This window comes from Phyllostomus discolor, chromosome 9, assembly GCF_004126475.2.
Source record: "Phyllostomus discolor isolate MPI-MPIP mPhyDis1 chromosome 9, mPhyDis1.pri.v3, whole genome shotgun sequence".
NCBI lineage: Eukaryota > Metazoa > Chordata > Mammalia > Chiroptera > Phyllostomidae > Phyllostomus > Phyllostomus discolor.
In genome coordinates this window covers 48,528,844-48,551,306 of record NC_040911.2, presented here as the reverse complement: position 1 = coordinate 48,551,306, position 22,463 = coordinate 48,528,844, and the positions used below count along the sequence as shown (strand labels likewise).

Below are 22,463 nucleotides of genomic sequence, written 5' to 3'. Positions count from 1 at the left end.
AATTTTTAAGATAAATTGATTCTCTGGTGATGGATTAATTAAAAAATTATCACTATGTACTCAAATATTTAAAACACATTTAATGGGTTTCAAATCTTCATAATTAATAGCCTCATTGAAGCTCAAACTATGCCACCTTTGGCTAGGGGGAAACTGATCTAAGTTGTCTCCTAAGGCCTTTTAACAAAATCTTTTATTAGTCTATCATAGCTTTATTGAAATCCGCAGTGACAAGATGTTCTAAGCTCATCTTATATACTTCCTATCCCAGATTTAGAATTTTTTCCTAAGAAGCTGTTGGGAACCGCCTTGCCTGGTATCAGAAGCTGTAATCCCTGCCTAGGCTAAGGCTAAGGGAACGCCCTTGGAACCATAAGCCAACAAGGAGACAAAAGCTTATCTCCCTGGCAGGAGCGCTGCTTCTGCTGCTTCATTCATAACTGAACCCCAAAGCTTGGTCGGTTAGCCAAAGATGGGTAAGATTCCCCAAGGGGGGAATGACCTAAGACAGGCACAATCACGTGGAAGGCCCCCCAAAGAAGGACTTTGGGGGCTACATCAAAAGGGGGTGATGGACCCCCTCTCCTCGGCTTTGACATAGCCTGAGTTCTCATCGTCTGGGAGAAAATCTCCTTATCTCTTGGTTGCCTTAGTTCCCTTGCTCCACCTAAGCCTGAAACAATGACAGGGTGGTGCAGCTCTGTGCTGAAAAGGGTGGATTCCCCGGGTGATCAGGCCTAAAAAAGAACATGTAAATTACTGTGAAACCTTCTTTGTTTAGAATGCTCTCAGTTGAATGAGAAGGGTCCAAGGAGGAAGTTAAAGTTTTACAGCTCTTTGACCTTGACTCAAAATAGACCCACAGAGATCGTTGTTATCTATTGTTCCTTACTTCACCCTAATGAGTACTGTACTTTACCTGAATTATTATGCAAAACAAGCCCAATAAAAGCAGGTTTGGATGGTAAATCAGCGTGCTCCCACTAGAGGGGATGGCCATTCCGTCCCTACTTCTCCACAAAAACTAGTCTGTGTCAGTGCACGTTTTTTCTCGCGTGTTTTCGACAAGCCATCCGCAGCATTCCGTGATCACTGCTGGCCGGTGACCCACACATCAAGAAGCCTTGGTTTTCTTTTAGTAAAAAATATATTAAGATTGTAATCTGGGTACTACTAATAATAATTGCTACATTTCTGGTCATTGCTTTTAGATCTTTCAATAGACAAAGCAAGGCAATTTTATTTATTTGTACAGATTTTAAATTTTATCTGGAAATACTTTTAAACTCATAAAAATTAGAAAGATAAAAACTACTAAAACTATGTATTCTTTATCCAGGTCACCTATTATTCATGGTACATTTACTCTCTTGCTTTATAATGTGCTTTCTCTATATATACATGTGTATATATTTTTTCTTGGACTACGAGAGTAAATTACATCATCATGGCTTTTTACCCCTATATACATCACTATTTCCTAAGAGATAAAGATATTCTCTTGTTACCACAGTACTGCTGTCAACCTCAAAATTTACAATGATACAACACTAATTTACTGTCCATATCCCTCGTTATTAATAATAATTTTTCCCCCTCCAGTGCAGGAACCAGTCAAGGAGCAGGTATTGCCTTTAATTTATTATCTCTTTAGATAGTCTGGAACATTTCTACTGCCTTTATTTGTTTTTCATGACATTGGAATATCTTAACCTTTTGTTGTTTTTAGAAAGGAAGAAAATGAGGATTCTTTGTGATTATCCATTCTCAGCCAGAATGTTACGAAAATGATATATTCTTTTCATGATATCATATCTAAAAGCACATGATGTGCACCTGTCTCTCCTTTGATGATGTTAATTTTGATGACAGTTCAGGTGCTTCTGAATTTCTTTGCAATAGAACCTTTGGTTTTTATCCTTTCCTCTCTTATAATGTGAAAAGGCAAGGTACATATCCTGTTCTTCATCAAAAAATTCTCCCTAGACTTATTGGCTATTAGTGATAATCTTCATTTACCATGAAGGATGTAAATGATTAAGCAGGGGCAGGAATTGACTGACTAAGAAGGGGAAGTATAAGAAACTTTCTGGATCAAAAGGGATAATCTGTATCTTGATAAGAGTGGATTATATAGCTCCATAAACTTCCCAAAACTCATAGAATGTTTTATTAAGGAAGTATTAATTCCCCAAATAGAGATATTACCTAAAAAGTCACACACAAAAATTGAATCTAGTTAATGAAATCCATGCTTAAGTACTTAGAGAGGTCAGCAACTTATTTGGAGATGCACCAAAAAAATACCATGGATTAGTGGGTAGACAGACATAATAAATAAAATATCTGCCCAACATGGAGGCATAGGTAGACACACTGTACCTCCTCGCACAACCAAAAGGAGGACAACAAATTCAAAAACAAAAAACAACCAGAAATGCCAGAAAATTGAACTGTATGGAAGTCCAACAACCAAGGAATTAAGAAGAAACATTCATCCAGACCAGTAGGAGGGGCCGAGACGGGCAGCCAGGTGGAGAGGACACGTGGCAAGGCAGCTGCTGGCAGACTGGGCAGTCCCACATTCACATGCAGATAAACCAGGAGGAACAACTGGGGAGTGAGATAGACCTCAAAACTGAGGGCTCTAGCATGGGGAAATAAAGCCTCAAAACCTCTGACTGAAAACACCTGTGGGGGTTGAAGTGGCAGCAGGAGAAACTCCCAGACTCACAGGAGAGTTCTTTGGAGTGACCCACAGGGTCCCACAATGTACACAAACATACCCACCCAGGAATCAGCACCAAAAGGGCCCAATCTGATCGTGGGTAGCAGGGGAAATGACTGAAAGCTGGCACAGAGTGGAGCAAGTGGCATCGTTCTTTCTTGGAGCCCTCCCCCACATAAAGCATCACAACAAATCACGTGTGTTGCCCAGCTTTGGTGAACACCTAAGGCTCCACCCCCTTACTACATAACAGGTGCTCCAAGACCAAAAAAACAAAAAAAAAAGGGCACAAATGAAAGAACAGATCAAAACTCCAGAAAAAAATACAACTCAGCAATGAAGAGATAGCCAAACTATCAGATGTACAGTTCAAATCACTGGTTTATCAAGATGCTCCAGGAACTCACTGGGTACTTCAACAATATAAAAAAGACCCAGGCAGCAATGAAGGTTGCATTATGTGAAATAAAGAAAAATCTACAGGGAATCAACAGTGAAGGGAAGGAAACCCAGGTCTTAAATAAATGGTTTGGAACAGAAGGAAGAAAGAAACATTTGACCAGGACAGAATGAAGAAATAAGAATTCAAAAAAATGAGGAGAGGCTTAGGAATCTCCAGGAAACTTGATACATTCCAACATCTGAATCACAGGGTTGCCAGAAGGAGGAGAGGAAGACCAAGAAACTGAAAACTTATCTGAAAAAATAATGAAGGAGAATTTGCCCAATCTGGCAAAGGAAATAGACTTCCAGGAAGTCCGGGGAGCTCAGAGAGTCTCAAAGAATTTGACCCAAGGAGGAACACACCAAGGCACATCATCATTAAGTTACCCAAGATTAAAGATAAAGAGAGAATCCTAAAAGCAGCAAGAGAAAAGGAGACAGTTACCTACAAAGGAGTGCCCATAAGACTATCAGCTAATTTCTGAAAAGAAACCTTGCAGGCAATAAGGAGCTGGAAAAAAGTACTCCAAGTCATGAAAGGCAAGGGCCTACATCCAAGATTACTCTATCCAGGAAACTTTTCATTTAGAATGGAAGGGCAGATAAAGTGCTTCCCAGGTAAGGTCTCAAGTTAAAGGAGTTCATTGTCACCAAGCCATTATTATATGAAATGTTAAAGAGACTTATCTAAGAAAAAGAAGATAAAAATATGAACAGTAAAATGACAACAAACTCACTGCTATTAACCAAACCTAAAAACAAAACAAAACAAAAAAGCAAAAACAAAAAAAACCTAAGCAAACAAGTAGAACAGGAACAGAATCACAGAAATGGAGATCACAGGGAGGGTTCTTTAGTGGGGGAGTGGGACGGGAAGAGAGGGAAAAAAGGTACAGAGAATAAGTAGCATAAATGGTAGGTAGAAAATAGACAGGGGGAGGTTAAAAATAGTATAGGAAATGTAGAAGCCAAAGAACTTACTTGTACGACCCATGGACATGAACTAAAGTGGGGGGGATGAGGGTGGGAGGGGGTGTGCAGGGTGGAGGGGAATGAAGGGGGCAGAATGGGACAACTGTATTAAAAAAAAGAAATACAGTAAAAAGTTAACAACTATATAATGTATATATACGGGTACAGGATAGTCACTGTACAGTTCTTTGAACTTTGCAGTATGCTTGAATTCTCATAATATAAAACTGGGATTTTTCACTCCTGTGCAAGAAAGGAAATCATCAACAAAATAAAAGGCAATCTACTGAGTGGGAGAAAATATCTACAAATTATATGTATATGCAAAGGGATTAATATCTAAAATATATAAATAATTCATACAACTCTAACAGCAAACAAATAATTCAACTGAAAAATGTGCAGAGGATTTCAATGGCTGAGAGGCAGAGAATTTCAGTAAGACATTTTTTCAAAGAGGACACAGAAATTTCCAAAAAGGTACATGAAAAGATGCTCTACATCATTAATTGGGAATGCAAATCAGAACCACAATCAGATATTATCTCACAACTGTTAGAATGGCTAGTATCAAAAGGACAAGAAATAACAAGTGTTGGCCAAGAATGTGGGGGAAAAAAAGAAACCTTGTGCACTGGGTCAGAATGTGACCTGGTATAGTCACTATGGAAAACAGCATAAAGGTTCCTCAAAATATTAAAAACAAAACTATCACATGATTCAGCAATTCTATTTCTGGGTATTTACCTGAAGAAAACAAAAACTAATTTAAAAAGATATAGCCCCCTCATGCTCCAGACAACCTAAGTATCCAATGATGAATGAATAGATAAGTGTGGTGTATATACACAACAGAACACTATTTAGTTAAATCAAAAATAAAGTTCTGCCATTTGCAAGAGCATGGATAGTCCTAGAAGATATTATGCTCTGTCAAATAAATCATATAGAGAAAGACGGATACTGTATAATCAATCTAACTTATATGTGAAATCTAAAAACAAAAACCAAGCTCACAGTTAAAGAGAACAGATTGTTTGCTAGAATTGAAGGCAGTGGGAGTGAGCAAAACGGATGAGGGCATCAAAGGTACAAACTGAAATATAAAATAAGTTATGGGAAAGGAATCTACAGCATGGTGACTACATTGCATATTTAAAGGATACTAAGAAAACAGCTCTTAGAAGTCCTTATTGTAAGAAAAAAATTTAACTATACATAATGATGGATGTTAACTAAACTTACTATGGTGATCATTTCACAGCATATACAAATATGGAATCATTATGCTATATACCTGAAACTAATATAACCTTATATGCCAACTGTACCTCAATTAAGAAAAAAAGTATAGATGTTCTATACTATAGACCCTTTTTGCCTCAGAACTACAGATGTTGTTCTATTGCCTTCTGGCAATGACTGAGATTAAATTAGTTATAGTTAAATTTTTATTCCCTTATGTATAACAATGTATTATTACTTAACTGTTTCTAGGAATTCTTTAAGATTTTTTTGAGATATGGTCCATTATAAGACTTATTAAATTATTTTCATTGATTTTTATCTTAAACATGGTGAATCCTAAACTATACATAAAACATTTTCCTCAATACAAGGAAGTTTTTCTGTTGTATTTTAAACTGTATATGGCCTCTTTCTTTTTTTTTCTTTAATTCTGACTACACCAAAAGTTTTCTGAAATATTCTTTTGGTCCCTCCCTTTTAAAAATTCTGTTTGTAAAATTGTGCTCCTACCTTGCAACAATTATCAGAGTTCAACCACCTAAATGACAAAAGTAAAAATGTAAAGATGATTCATTAATGCCAGGAAAAGACAGGAAGGGTTTGGTTAATAGCTGTCTAATTTATAACAGAATGAAAATAGAAGAGCAGTGGTGGTAGCTATTAATGAGGACCGGTTCTGCAAAGGGCTTCAGTGTAACATCAGCAATTTATAGGGAAGAAAATCATGAAAATAGGGCAATGGCACCATGACTCCATATACACAGAGGATGTGGTTACTAAATTCACCATTCTTATTAGATAGCTAACATTTTTCTAAGGTACTCAAACATTTTGTGTATTATGAAGTAGAATTAGAATGTTCTACTGAACATCATGTCAAACAGCTGAATATAAATGATCTGAAACGAACCTGTGTAACTCTCATCATCATCAGATAAAGGCACCTCTCTTTTTAGCAGTAATTCCAACTCCTCTGTTTCTGCTACATCCACTGGACGCGCTCCATGTTTATTAGCTTGAAATGGATTCCCACCATGACGAAGTAACAGTTTCACTATCTGCAACATTAAACAATAGGAAGATTTAGTCCCTTAGAGATTGTATCATTTCAACCATTCTCTTGGTAGCAAACATCCTTCTGCCTCATCTATATTCTGCCACCATTCCTTCGAGTGTCTCCTTTAAATCATGATTATCGTCTTCAAGTTCCATTTTCATTGTTCTCGCTGACCTGATGATCTTACCTACTACAAATAAATTTCCTCCTTGAAATTTAAGCTGGGCCATTTTAGCCCTAAACCTCATCAGTTTCTTCCCTTTTCATCACACATTCTAACAAATTATTTAATGAGAACCTATTAACAAGTAGTGTTCCAAGTTCTGTGAATAAATCAATAAACAAGAATAACATGTTTCCTGGCCTTCTAAAATGTATACAGTTGACCCTTGAACAATGTAGGAATTATGGGTGCCAACTCCTTCTGCAGTTGATAATCCATGTATAAATTCAGAGTCCCCAGAAACTTGAATACTAATTGCCTACTGTTGACCTTACAGATAATGGACAATTAACACACATTTGCATATTATATACTGTATTCTTACAATACAGAAAGCTAGAAAAAACTTTATTCAGAAAATCATAAGGATCAGTCAAGATGGCAGCATAGGTAAATGCAGTACTTTCATCCTCCCACAACCACATCAAAATTACAACTACACTACAGACCAACCATCATTCAGAGCTACCTAAAATCTAGCTGAATGGAAGTCCTACAACTTAGGATTTAAAGAAGCCACACTGAGACTTGCAGAAGAGGAGACGCAGGATATGCTGGTCCCACACCCACAGGTGGCAGATAAAAACCAGGAGAAATATCTGGGCTGTAGAGGTCTCCCAAAAAGTGAGGGGTCCGAGTCCCACAACAGGCTCCCCAGCCTAGGGTTCCAGTACTAGAAAGAGAAGTCTCCACAACTGCTGGCTATAAAAACCAGCAAGGATTGTGGCTGAGACTGAGGGCTACAGGAGCCCAGGAACTTTTTAAAGGGCCCACACAGGGGCTTATTTTTACTTAGACTCAATCTGAGGTCCTGTACTGGGGCAGCACCTCAATACGCACCAAGAACATATGGAGAAGAACAAAACTGTCTGGCATCAGGCTGAAAACTAGAGAGGCAGCATTCTCCCCGACTGGAGTCGGGTGGCAGAGCCATTGCTCCTTTTTAAAAATTTTAAAAAAGTTTTTAGCCCTGGCTGGTGTAGCTCAGTGGACTGAGTGCGGGCTGGGAACCAAAGTGTCCCAGGTTCAATTCCCAGCCAGGCCCAGCCAGGGTACATGCCTGGGTTGCAGGCCATGACCCCCAGCAACCGCACACTGATGTTTCTCTCTCTCTCTCCCTCCCTTCCCTCTCTAAAAATAAATAAATAAAATCTTAAAAAAAAAAAAAAGGAGGAGGCTATACTCCGGAAAATTAAAAAAAAGTTTTTAAAGTTTATTTTATTGATTATGCTATTTTTCCCAATTTTCCCACTTTATCCACCCTCCGCCCCGCACCCCCCAACCCTCCAGAATGCCCCCTGCTTAGTTCATGTACGTGGATTGTGCATGTAAGTTCTTTGACTTCCCCATTTCCCATACCATTTTTGATTTCCCCCCCATTTATTATGTGCCTCCCAATTATTCTTCACCCCTGTACATTTCCCCCCATTCCCCCCTTTACCCTCCCCACTGAAATCCCTCCATATGTTGTCCATTCATGATTCTGTTCCTGTTCTAATTGTTTGCTTAGTTTTTTGTTTTCATTGTTTTTCTTTTCTTTTAGGTTTATTTGTTGATAGTTGTGAGTTTGTTGTCATTTTACTGTTCATATTTTTTATCTTTTTTCTTAGATAAGTCCCTTTAACATTTTATATAATAATGGCTTGGTGATGACTAATTCCTTTACCTTGACCTTATCTGGGAAGCACTTTATCTGCCTTTTCATTCTACATGATAGCTTTGCTGGATAGACTAATCTTGGATGTAGGTCCTTGCCTTTCATGACTTGGAATACTTCTTTCCAGCCCCTTCTTGCCTGCAAGGTTTCTTTTGAGAAACAGTCTAATGGGCACTCCTTTGTAGGTAACTGTCTCCTTTTCTCTTGCTGCTTTTAAGATTCTGTCTTTATCTTTAATCTTGGGTAACTTAATGATGATATGCCTTGGTGTGTTCCTCTTTGGATCCAACTTCTTTTGGACTCTGAGCTTCCCAGACTTCCTGGAAGTCTATTTCTTTTGCCAGATTGGGGACATTCTCCTTCATTATTTGTTCAAATGAGTTTTCAATCCCTTGCTGTTGTTCTTCTCTTTCTGGCAAGCCTATAATTCGGATAGTAGAACGTCTCAGGTTGTCCCAGAGGTTCCTAAGTCTTTCTTCACTTTTTGGAATTCTTGTTTCTTTGTTCTGATCCAGTTGGATGTTTACTTCTTCCTTTTGTTCCAAATCATTGCTTGCATCCTGGTTTCCTTCCTGTCACTGCTGGTTCCCTGAATATTTTGCTTTATTTCATTTTGGGTATCTTTCATTTGATTTTTCATTTTTTTGGCCAAGCTCAATCAGTTCTGTGAGCATTTTGATTACCAGGGCTTTAAATTCTCCATCAGATAGGTTGGTTATCTCCTCATTACTTAGTTCTCTTTCTGAAAGAAAGTTTTGCTCTGTTCTTTCATTTGGGCCCTATTTCTTTGTCTTGGTGCACCTGTTAAGTTGTAAGGGTGTGGGGCCTTAGGTATTCACAAGGGCAGGGCAACCCTCCTTGCTGTGCTGTGGTGCTGCCTGTTGGGTGGGGGCCAGAGAGGGAACAGTGCAGCTCACCTCCTTGGCTATAGCCCACTTTCCACTGAACTCTCTTGTGAGACTGGCAGTTTCTCTCACTGAGGCAACTGCTGTAGTCCACAGTGAGCTCCAAGTCTCAATTTCCCAATCAGCAAGTCGCACCTATCCGTCGGTGACCTTCCCGCAGCCAGCCTTGTCCGCACAGTTTGTTGCCTCGCTGTGGCTTTTCTCATCTGGCCTCGCCCATTCTATGGGTTCTTACCAGTCTGGTTGTTCTGGTTGACTTTTTCTTTAATATCTTGGTTGTTGGAGTCCCATGTAGTTTGATTTTCTGGCGTTCTGGTTGTTTATTGATTTTAGATTGGTTGTCCTCCTTTTGGTTGTACAAGGAAGTGAAGGGTTTCTACCTACGCCTACATCTTGGCTGGAATTCTCCCCATTGCTCCTTTTCTGAGGCTCCCCCACAAGAGCTGGCAGGTGGGTGCCATACCTGAATCTCAATCAACCTGGACCACACTCTTCACCTTGCCCTAATGATACCCTGAGACCTCGCCCCACCATACTTGTGGCCCAGCCAAGCTGTTTCAAGTGGCTTTTTCATACCAATGGCCTGTCCTGGCTCATGGTTCATACTTTCTTAAAATCTCTCAAACAAGCAGCATCTGCCTTTGGGGAACTCCATACTTCTTCCTAAGTGACCTCAGGCTTAGCACTAGGAGCAAATAGCATCCGTTTGCAGCTTAACCTCTCCTGCGCAATTCCAAGCCCAGGACAAGTACCAGCCATTGGATCCTTTGTACCTCATGCTGAGTGGCCTTGGGCAGAACACACACAGGTGGCAACTGACCTTGGCCTAAACCTCCAGGGAGGCCCCAGTGCAAGTATAACAAGTGGAAAGCTTTAAACCATGTAGAAGTACCATCCAACCACCTTCACAAGGGATATATTCAAGGGCAAACTCAGGCCTTAGCCAGTGTGGCTCAAGTTGGCTGGGTGCTGTCCTGAGAACCGAAAGGTTGAAGGTTCAATTCCTGGTCAGGTGGCTGACCTTGGATGTGCTAACATCAATCAAGGCTCAACTACAAAAGGATGGCATACACAGCCCACATGGTGGTGAGGGGTCGTTATCTGAAGTGACATTTCAGGTAAATGAGGAGGCTGTGCCACTGGACCCTACAGGACATCTACTACATTAGTCTACTCTACCAAGCTTGTGAGATGCAGCAGCTCTAGCTACTATGTTAAATGAGAAGACAAAGAAACATGTCTGAAATGACCTCTGGGATAACTTCAAATGTACCCACATTCACATCATAGGGGTACCAGAAGGGGAAAAGAGCGTGCAAGAAATTGAAAACCTATTTGAAACAATATCGATGAAAAACTTCCCTACCTGGTGAAAGGAGCATATACACAAGTATAGGAAGCACAAAGAGTCCCAAACAAGATGAACCCAAAAAAGCCCACACCAAGACACATCATAATTAAAATGCCAAAGATTAAAGACAAATAAAGAATCTTAAAAGAAGAAAGAGAAAAGCAGTTAGTTACCTACAAGGCAGCTCCCAGAAGAGTGTCAGCTGATTTCTCAACAGAAACTTTGTGGGCCAGAAGGGGATGACAAAAAATATTTAAAGTGATGAACAGCAAGAACCTGAAACCAAATTACTCTACACCGCAAACATATGGTTTAGAATTGAAGGACATATTGAGTGCTTCCTACACAAGAAAAAGTTACAGGAGTTCATCACTACAAAATCAGTATTACATAAAGTGTTAAAGGGTCTTCCTAATGAAGAAAAATAATAAAATGCCAATAAATATGTATTTATCAACAATTGAATCTAAAAAAACAAAATAAATGAACAAGGGTAACAGAAATAGACTCAAAGATAAAGAACACTTTGTCAGTTGCTAGACACGAGGGGGATTGGTGGGATGGATGGAAAAGGTGAAGGGACTAAGAAAAACAAATTAGTAGTTACAGAATAGTCATGGGGATGTAAAGTACAGCACAGGGAATATAGTCTGTAATATTCTAATAACTATGCAGTATGATTTCAGATGGGTACAAAATTTATCAGGATGATCACAATAAGTTATATAATATCTAATCACTGGGGTATACACCTGAAACTAAGAATAAATGCATTTACTATATTATTTTTGAAAAAATCTCTGTGTAGGCTAAGTGGACATGGGTAGTTTAAACCCGTGTTTTAAGGTTCAACTCTATTTTCTAGAGGGAGTGTCAAAAGAAGTATTTCCCTTCTATTTAAGGCTAATAGTACTATCAATGCTCTTTTCTTTTCCCCATCACTCAGGGATTTAAACTATCATAAACTGACATGAATTTACTTACGACTAATGAAACAAACTTCAAGGCCCCTCACTTTCATAATCCCCTCACAAGACCTTATATGTAATGTTGTATTCATTACTACAAAATTGTTCTTAAAGATATCCTCTCCTCTCCCACCGAATTATGTAAGCTCTGGACTCCATAAAGCCAGGATCTGCCTGGTCAGTCATTTCATTTCATTTATGTGTTACTCCTTATCTTCTTCCTTTCTATATTTTCAGCCTCTTTTTGGTTGATTCTGTTCTAGAAGCCAGTATTTCCAGTTTATGTTTATTTCATATAAAAAAAATAACTGCAAGAGCCCTGACTGGTGTGGCTCAGCAGACTGAGCGCTGGTCTGCAAAACAAAGGGTCACCAGTTCAATTCCCAGTCAGGGCACATGCCTGGGTTGCAGGCCAGGTGCCCAGTAGGGGGGGCACACGAGTAGGAATCACACATTGATGTTTCTCTCCCTCTCTTTCTCCTTCCCTTACACTCTCTAAAAATAAATAAAATATTTTCTATTCCCATTCTCAGTGACAAGCACCTGTAACCGAAGCCAGAAAGCTGGCAGTCATCACTGCCTATTATTTTCCACTCAGAGGTGATCAAGTGTCACTATTTATGCTTCCTTACCATCTCTTCTTGTATTGAACTTCTATTCCCATTGACATTAGTGTGTTCTATCATATGTAAATTCATACTATGATAATATTAACAAAATTATCACCTTACTCTAGACCATAAACTTCATGTTGGATCAAGTCTTTGTCTTTACATTCCCAACACATACCTGTGGTACTTAGAAAATAGAGGCATACCTTGTTTTATTACACGTTGCTTTATTGTGCTTTGCCAATACTGTGTTGTTTTTTTTTTTAGAAATTGAAGGACTGTGGCAGTCCTGACATGAGTAGATCTACCAGAGCTATTTTTCCAACATTTTCTCACATTGTGTCTCTGTGTCACATTTTGGTAATTCTCACAGTATTTCAAAATTTTTAATCATTATTATATTTGTTATAGTGTTCTGTGACCAGTGATTTTTGATGTTCCTACTAACTGTTTTGGGTAGCTACAAACCATGTCCAATAAATGGTGGTCTTAATTGATAAATGTTGTATGTATTCTAACTGCTCCACTGACCGGTTATTTCCTGTTTCTCTCCCTTTCCTCAGACCTTCCTATTCCCTGAGACACAACAATATTAAGATTAGGCTAACTGATATTCCTACAATGACCTCTAAGTGTTCAAATGAAAGTTGCACATCTTTCACTTTAAATCAAAAGCCAGGAATTAAGTTAGTGAGGAAGGCATGTTGAAAGCCCAGAGAGACAGAAAGCTAGACCTCTTGACCTCTTGGGTCAAACAGTTAGCCACGTTGTGAATGCAAAGAAAAGGTTCTTGAAGGAAATTAAAAGTGCTCCTCCAGTGAACACACAAATGGTAAGTGAAACATCCTTATTACTGGCATGGAGAAGGTTTCAGTGATCCCAATAGGCAATTAAACCAACCACTACATTTCCTTAAGCCAAAGCCTAATCCAGAGAAGGGCCCTAACTCTACTCAATTCTACGAAGGCTGAGAGGTAAGGAAGTTGCAAAATGTACTTGTGTCCATATCCTTAATTAACATACTGTGGACAAAAAATGGAAGGTTCTATAGAAGGTAACCTCAGAGAGTGATCTGATCATAATTTCCTAACTGGGCAGACCATGGTGGGTAGTCATACCTTGGGCATATAATTTTACTAAAAGGCTTATCTCTGACTTAAGCAAGCATAGGTCCACTGTTTCTGTGCAACTAGGTTAACAAACCTTTGAAATAACCTCCTTTTGGGACCCTCTTTCTAAAGAAAGTGTATAATCTTACCTATCCTGTAATCCAATCTTGCTTTCTCTCACCTTCATGCAATCTTCCTTCCTTCCTTAACCTTAAATACATAAAACACACACACACACACACACATACACACACAACAAAAAACCTGTAAACTTAGATTTTTCTCAGTCTGTTGAGATCTTGCTCCCAGGTATCCTACTTGACTCAAATAATCTCTTTAAAAAATTCTTCACTGTTTGGACATTTTTTTTTTTATGGCAGTGACAGCTTGCTGCTGCCTTATTTTTCAGATTTTAGGCATTGTCTTAGAATGGAAGATGTGAATTCCAATCTCTTTCACTAATTCCCATCCTCTCCTCTCCCATACACATACACTTTCCTTCCTTCTCTCTAATATATTATATTGGAAGTTATATTAATTTTTTGTTTATGACTAAATGTTGAGCCAAGTAATATATTATGACTAAATTTCCATTCTTACACAACTTTATTCCCCCCCCAGAGTTAAATATCTTAATTTTTCATCTTAGTTTTCTGCACAATCATATTTAATTCATCCCGCATTCTGCTACAAGTATAGACCTCTTCAGTTCAATATATGTACTATTACTTTGTATTAGAGATTCCTTTCTCCAAGCCTTCTAACTTGCTGTAAAATGGACTGGTTGCTCTCTAGATTTGTCCCCCAGTTGTCACACCAGCATCTTCCTTTATGCTATCATCCCAGGAATAACCTTCCCTCAATTTTGTATTGAATTCTTTATATCCTGAAGACTTCCGGCAAGATGGAGGAATAGGTGGACGCACCGTACCTCCTCGCACAACCAAGATTAGAACAACAATAATTTACAACAATAATTTACAGTCAGAATAACGCCCAGATCCGGCAGAGGATTTATCTGAATGGAAGTCGGGCAGCCATGAAGTTGAAGTAGACGCGTTCATCCGGACTGGTAGGAGAAGACGAGCCGGGTGGGTGCGGGGCTGGCTCGGGCTGGCGGCGCAGAGGTCGGGGAAAGTTTGGCGTGAAATCAGCGCGACAGCCATCCGGGCGCAAGAACGCAGCAGTGATCCCTGAGTACGCAAGCTGCGGCTGGCAGACCCTGAGGGGTAGCGATTGTGGACCAGGGCAGAACTCACAGCCCGGGAACCCAGAGAAGGGTCTGAGTCCAGGAGAACGGAACTATTGCTATTGTTTTCTCCCGTCCCCGCCCCGCCCCCACATATAACGTCACAATCTAGCAACTGGGGTGCCCAGCCCCGGTAAACACCTAAGGCTCTGCCCCCCACCGTAACAAGAGCAACCAGACCAGAGGAAAAAAAAAAAGGAGAGACAGGGGAAAAAAAACATGTTTTCAAAGGAGCAGATCAGTCCCCCAGGACTCATCCTTTTGAGTGACCAAGAATTAGCCAATCTATCAGATGCGCAGTTCAAAACACTGGTGATCAGAAAGCTCACGGAACGGGTTGATTTTGGACGCAATTTAGATGAAAGGATGCAGATTACCATAAAAGAGATGCAGGAAGATATGCAGAGGAGAGCCAATAGTGAAAGGAAGGAATATGAGTCTCAAAACAATACAGTGGACCAGGAGGAAGATAGAATCAACCAAGCAGGAAAGCATGATGAAATAAGAATTCAAAAAATTGAGGGAAAGATTAAGAGCATCCAAGACACCTTTAAACGTTCCAATATCCGAATTATAGGGGTACCAGAATCAGAAGGGGAAAAGCAACAGATTGAGCACGTATTTGAACAAATAATAAAGGAGAACTTCCCCAATCTGGCAAAGGGAACAGTCTTCCAAGAAATCCAAGAAGCTCAGAGAGCCCCAAAGAAGTTGGACCCAAGAAGAAACACACCAAGGCACATCATAATTACATTAGCCAAGGTAAAAACGAAGGAGAGAATCCTAGAAGCAGCAAGAGATAAGGGGACAGTAACCTACAAAGGAGTTCCCATCAGACTGTCAGCTGATTTCTCCAAAGAGATCTTACAGGCAAGAAGGGGCTGGAAAGAAATATTCCAAGTCATGAAAGACAAGGACCTACATCCCAGATTGCTCTATCCAGCAAAGCTCTCATTTAGAATGGAAGGGCAGATAAAGTGCTTCTCAGGTAAGGTCAAGTTAAAGGAGTTCATCATCACCAAGCCCTTATTTTATGAAATGCTATAAGGGACTTATCTAAGAAAAGAAGATAAAGAAAAGGCATGTATAGTAAAAGGATAGCAAACTCACAAATATTAACCACCACACCTAAAGCAAAACCAAAAGAAACTAAGTAAACAATTAGAACAGGAACAGAACCACAGAAATGGAGGGCACATGGAGGGTTAGCAACAGGGGGGTGGGAGGAGGAGAGAGGGGGAAAAGGTATAGAGAATAAGTAGCATAGAATGTAGGTTGAAAATAGACAGGGGGAGGGCAAGAATAGTATGGGAAGTGTAGAAGCTAAAGAACTCATAAGTATGACACATGGACATGAACTAAGGGGGGGATGTGGGTGGGAGGGGGTACAGGGGGGAGGGGAGAGAAGGGGGGAAATGGGACAACTGGAATAGCATAATTAATAAAATATATTAAAAAAAAGAATTCTTTATATCCTATGTTCTTTCTTGGTTTATTACTCCATTTTGGTGAAATCATCAACTCCAGGAGATTCCTGAGAGAGTACATATTTTGAGATGTTTTCCTGTCACAAAATATCTTTATTCTATCCTCACTTGATTAGTACTTAGTCTGGATACCGAATAATTTTTCCTGCAATTTTAAAGGTATCAGTCCATTATCTTCTAGCTTATAGTGTTACTGAAAGTCTGATGCCATTATAATTTGTTATCTTCATGTGCAATTTGCTTTCTTTTCTCTGTAAGCTTGAGGCAAATATTTGTCCCTATTTTCCTGCAATTCCAACATAATGTATCTTGGTCTTTTTTTTTTTTTTACATCCATTCTGCTGAGGACCCTTGTCCTTCAGTTCTGGAAAAGTTTCTGGTTTATTTGATAATGAATGCCCTCTCTATGTTTTCACTGTTCTATCTTCTAAGAAAAAAAAGATCTCCTTAATTAGCCTTCTTTTTCCTCATTTTCCCTCTTCCACCTTTGTCTTTTTTCCCCCTAGTTTCTGGGAGAGTTCCTCAACTTTACATTTAATTCTCAATACTCCATTTTTAACTTTTGCTATCATATATTAATTTCTAAAAGCTTTATAATAAAATCACTGTTCTTGTTTAACTCTGCAGAGGTCATGGTGAAAAACATTACAGCGTAGTTCACTTGTGTTTGAGAGATACATTCATTATTAGTATGTGCTGAAATGTGAAAAAGAATTAAAAATAAAACCTGCAAATTTGCATTTATTATATTTACATAATAAAATACAGGATTTTTTCTTTTCAGTTACAATCTAGAAATTACTAAGGAAAAATAAAAACAGAATAAAAAATTTTCTTTTCAAATAACAGAAACATGGATATTGCTAAAAATACAACCAAAAAATGTCTTTAACATTAATTAATCAGAATCTTCAATAGCTGACTTTGCAAAACATTTTGTAACAGTGATCACAAACAATATTGCTGTGCTCAAGGCATACTTTTCACAACACTTGCAAAAATATTTTGAGAAGCAACTTGTTTTGGATGCATAGCACCTAACGCATCTTTTTCCTGCTCGCCGAGCGAGACATTTTCAACAGCAAATGAAATGAACACCCCCCTCGCCCCCCGCCCCAGACTTCGAAGTTAACAACAACAACAAAAAACTAAAAACACTATACCAACACTGACTTCAGAGTTTGCAGTATCTCTCGGATACAATTTATTATCAAATAACCACACACCATTACAAAACACATGTTATAACCTGACTGCTTAAATGTTATGGCTTAAGATTAGTCATGTACAAATGTGGAGCAGTCATAACCTTGAACCTATGCACCCTATATATCTAACAGTATTTTAAAAAAGATGGTTCTTGTTTCATGGCTACAATAAACTCTCTTATTTCTTTGGGGAAGTTAATGGGTTGTTGTTGTTTTTTTTGGAAGTTCCACTTGGTATTATGTCCTGCAAATTCCTACTATTCTATTTGCTTGTTTTGGTCTTTTCCTTCCATATTAGAGACTTTTCTCAAATGTCAGATGATCACTGGCTGTTCACATTTAAAAGTAAGGCAATAAGAGATATACTGGAAGGTTTGCAGGCATGGGCAGAATTTGTAGAGATGGATTTCATGCCAGTGCAATACGACTGGGTCATTTCATCAGACTTCCACCCACCCTCTTTTGTCTAGTTCAATTTCCCGTGGAGAAATCTTTTAACTCATGCCAACAATAAGCTTTACTGCCAGCACTGTGGTTGCTAGCTAAAAGAAGGCTGGATCTTATCTAATTAATATACACTTAATCCTCACTCTCAACTGCTGTGGTATATCAACCCAGAATATATGAGTTATATTTGCCAGTAAATAAACCTCCAATCATATGCCAGGGTGGGAGAGGTGCAATCATCTGGCTGCGTAGGATTAAGAAGGGGATATGAGGGTCAAAAAGACTTTGATCCTTTTGTTTTTAGTCTCATGTATGTGTGTGTATGTGTGTGTGTGTGTGTACATAAATTTAATCTTTATTGCATTTTCCCCATTTCCCTTTATACTCTCCCCCTGCAATCACCACACTGTTGTCCATGAATCCCTTTTCCTTTGTGCTCAATCCCTCCATCCCCCAACCTCCCCTCCCCAAAACAGGAACTTCCAGAAGTACTCAGGACCATCAATTCCATTTAGTTTTCTGTGATTCTGTGTTGGAATGGCTTTAGTTTCAATTTTCTTGGGTTTTCTAAATCAGGAGTTGGCAAATTTGGTTTACAGGCTAAATCTCACTTGCCAACTAAAAATAGTTTTTATATTCTTTTAAAATACTTTAAGAAGGGCTGATGAAAGAGAACTACAGAAGAAAAGAGAGAAAGAGAGGAGGAGGTGGTATGTGGCCTGCAAAGCTTAAAATATTTAGTATCCAGTCCTTAACAGAAGAGGTGTGCTAAACCCTCTTCTAGGTCAGTAACCACTCACTCCTCTAATTTCCATCTTCCAAAATATTGATTTTCTTGTTTCTTCTGCTCTTAGTCCTTGTGGGTCTATGTCCCTTTAAAATCTTGCTATTTTAGGGGCTTGAGGAGTAAAAAAATTAGTTATTATAAATAATACTGTAGTGGACATCTATGTTAAAAATTTTCCATTTTTAGGCTTATTTCCTTAAGCTAAAGATCTTGAATGAGAAAGAACAATAAAGGATCTTTAAAAACTGCTGAAAGCTTCCTCTACCTATCAGGAAATAATAAAAAAATAATTATTAATATGACCATGATCATTCAGGAACAGTTGGTTCATTCAAATAAGGTTATTTATTCTAAATTCTAGAAAGAATTTAAAGTAACTTAAAGTTGCTCAAAACAGAGCATGCAACAAACTCAGAAGTAGATAATAAAAATGATGAGATAAGAAGAAAATAAAGACAGGTATCTAAAATACAACTAGGAATAAAACTATTATAAAAATGTTTATCATGAAGTACTATGCACTTGCAAAAGATGGGCCAAAGATAAAGTTCTTAGTAAACTATGTTAATCCTTTCTTACTCTAAATAGTTTACAACAGGCTACAGAACTGCTGTTTCTACTTCTCCTATCTTAGAAATGTTTTATGGATGGCTGAAGTTGTATGAGTATTCTGAGTGAAAGAAGTCCAATTCTTTGGTAGAGACTCATAATTTATTATACAGATAAATACAAATGAGGGTTTTGGTGTTTCTCATTTTTTCTCCTCCTCAGGCACAAGTAAAAGAAAAAGAAAAAAAAAGTAGCCTCAATAGCTCTGAGTTAGACTCCTACTCTCCTAGGCTTGTTGGTAGAGGAAAACCAAAGGTTTCTTGAAAATAGCATGTCAGTCTCCCTCTAGAAAGACACTGGAAATAGTGTTTGAATCCCTGCAAGAATAGGATCTTAAAGATAAACTTTTGGAAATATTTTGCAACTATGTGCATATTTAAAAACTTGTATTCATAGAAACACATCTTACTCACAAGGCAGGATTCTTTAACATTACATTAAGAAATCAGGAAATCTTTATATATCACTTAAAACTTAAACTAGTTTTAAGTTTAAGTGACACTTAAAACCAGTAGCCCTGGCTGGTGTAGTTCAGTGGATTGAACGGGGGACTGTGAACCAAAGGATCGCCTGTTCGATTCCCAGTCAGGGCACATGCCTGGGTTGCAGGCCAGGTGCCCAGTAGGGGGCACATAAGAGGCAACCACACACTAACATTTCTCTTTTTCTCCTTCTCTTCCCCTCTCTCTAAAAATACATAAATAAAATCTAAAAAAAAAGAAAGAAAGAAAAAAAAGAAAACTAGTCATCTTTGACAAACTATCAATAATGATGATGGGGAGGAATACACTGTATATAAAATAACATAGCCAAAAAATATATCAGTTTCAGGTAAGTTCAGTGGAAAAGGAAATGTGCCCTATATATTGTCAGGTCTTGTGGATTAAGACTTTGACATTCCATCCTTAGTCAGTTATCTATTCAGCCATCCATCTATTCAGCCAGCCATGCATAGGTTCAGCCTTGTACCTACGCATGCATTCACGTAGAATCGATTAAGTGCTTCTTATTTGACGAGCAGTTCCAGGGGTCATTAACACAGAACAATACAAAGAGCTTGTATGCCTGGTACTCACAGAACAGTGCAAGAAACAGACAAGTACATCAATAAAAAATAATGTAGTAAGTGCAATAATTTAGATATGTATGAACTGCCAAGGGAGCAGAAAAGACTGGTCCAATGGTAAGCAAGGACAAGTTTAGGAAACGTAACACTATAGGCTATTTTTCTTCAAAATTGAAACTCTGAGAACCATGAAAAATAATTTTTGGAAAAATGTAAATGATGAAAACATTTTCAGTTTCCAAAATATTTAGGTATACTTGAAAAAGAGCAATATAAATGTAGCCTTTTAATCTTTTACCTGACACTCATTAAAAATTTAGATTTCAAGGTGTTAACATGCACAGCATCTTCTTTTTCTTCAAAATATTCCCTTTAGACAGGTGTTATTTATTATATAAATTAAAGATGAGATAATGGTTCAAAGGAGGAAAGTATTTTGTTCAACATCACATAGTTAGTAAAATGGCCAGGCCAGAATCAAATTCCTATCTATCTTCACTACAGATTCCATCCCCCCCCCCCCAAAGTCAGAGAATGCTGCTAAAAGAAGAAAAGGGGGATTTTTCAGTCATCTTGTCCAGACGTACTACAGAGAAGCCCACCAGTCAAAAAGCTACATAAAACACAGATCTTGTCAATCAGTATTTTTAAGAACCTCATTCAAATATGAGCAAACAGAAATTAGCAGATCTCTAATTTGAAAAATAAAACAAACCACAGCAGTAATATAAAGGATCTTGGAGAAATCCATGACCATGCCAGGAAGTAGAATGATTTAATTAATATCCTCAGAGTTAAGATGGGCACCAGGAAATTGGAAATCTCATGGACAGACTGGGAATTCCACATGGGATTAATGGTAGAGATATCCCAGGACAGTTCTCTAGAGCCTACAGATCTAGAGAGCAACTAGGCCCGATTAGAGCAGGATACAAGATATCTTGTACACAAGGATATGAGAAATCACAAAGATATTTCTCAAAAATAGTGAACTAATCAATAATGATATTAAACACAGTGATCGGTTTATAATTGAGAGGCATTTTAGAATTACATCATAGAGTAAGGAAGAACAAAAAGAATTTTTTTATTTAATAGAAATTAAATAAAAAATAAGAGTGAGGCAGTATATTAACCCAGGTAATAAAGATCAAAAAAGGAAATACACTTATAGTATACTCTGTGAATCTCCAAGCAGCAATATTTAATAAAACCATTGCAGATCAATAAATAATGACTAAAACCTAAAAAGCAATATAGCTTGCATCTTGTTAGAAGTAAAGAAGTAACTACTAGAAAAAACACCTACATATCAGCTGATTTTGGTTAAAGGTGTTGAGAAATGGGGAGGCATGGAATAGAGTCTTGCAGTTGCCCTTATAAACCAAGTAGTACTTTTTAACTTTCTAAACTATATGCAAGTATTTTTTACTAAAAGTAAAAATTAAGTAAAGAGAAAATCTACTTACTATTTGAAAAAACAAAATCTCGATTTAGAACTATTGCTAATAGTGTTCCAGGTAGATCTGCTCTGGCTGTAAGCAGATTACAGCAATGAAATTAAGTATTAAACACACTTAAAACATGGGCTTCATTACAACTAAGAATGGTTTAGCTTTGCTATTAACCTGCCAGAGATTTAAAATGCAAATGGAATTTAAAATTCAGGTGGTTCAGAATATTACAGATACCATTAACTTATAAGCATGTTTGATTATAATGTTTTTATTATTATACACATAAACCATCTGAATGTGTTAAATAATGTCAGCTAAAATGCAGGAATAAATGTTATATATACAGGGATCATTAAATATTAACAAGCCTAAGATAAGATAGGCAGCATGACACTGTAAAATTTTAACTGTTAAGTAAAATCCACTTTAATACTACATCTAGTTCTCTGACAGCATGGCCTGGAAATAAAAATTGTGCCAGATTGAATTAACTATCAAACTAAATAAATTTTAGGTAAAGATAATGCTAAATATGACTATGACAGGAATTAGCAGTTCAGAGGCAGATAAAACAAAAAATAAAATACAGGTGAGCTGATCAGGCAGAGGGAAATATGATAGGAGACAGCATGACTATGAAGTAAACTAAATTACTCTGGGCTGAGTCTGTATTTTGAAAATGCATATTACTGCTTTTTCTATTGTACTTACATCTCTATGTCCACTACTAGCAGAATCATGGAGTGGAGTATCATCATCTAATCCTTGTGTGTTAACATCTGCTCCAGCGGCTATAAGTATCTTAGCGACATCGTAATATCCAACATTGCAAGCTTCATGCAGTGGTGTCCAACCTAAAGTTAGAATACTAATTACTAAT

At 38.0% G+C, this 22,463-nt stretch overlaps 1 protein-coding gene across 1 annotated transcript in view; it reads right to left on the bottom strand.

The window, feature by feature from the left end:
* The window catches only part of ANKRD12 (ankyrin repeat domain 12), a 157,452-nt gene that overhangs the window by 37,399 nt on the left and 97,590 nt on the right, over positions 1 to 22,463 (bottom strand). The window contains 2 exon segments of the mRNA XM_036009317.1: positions 6,303 to 6,450; positions 22,295 to 22,437. Of these exon segments, the coding sequence (XP_035865210.1) occupies positions 6,303 to 6,450; positions 22,295 to 22,437 (291 nt within the window).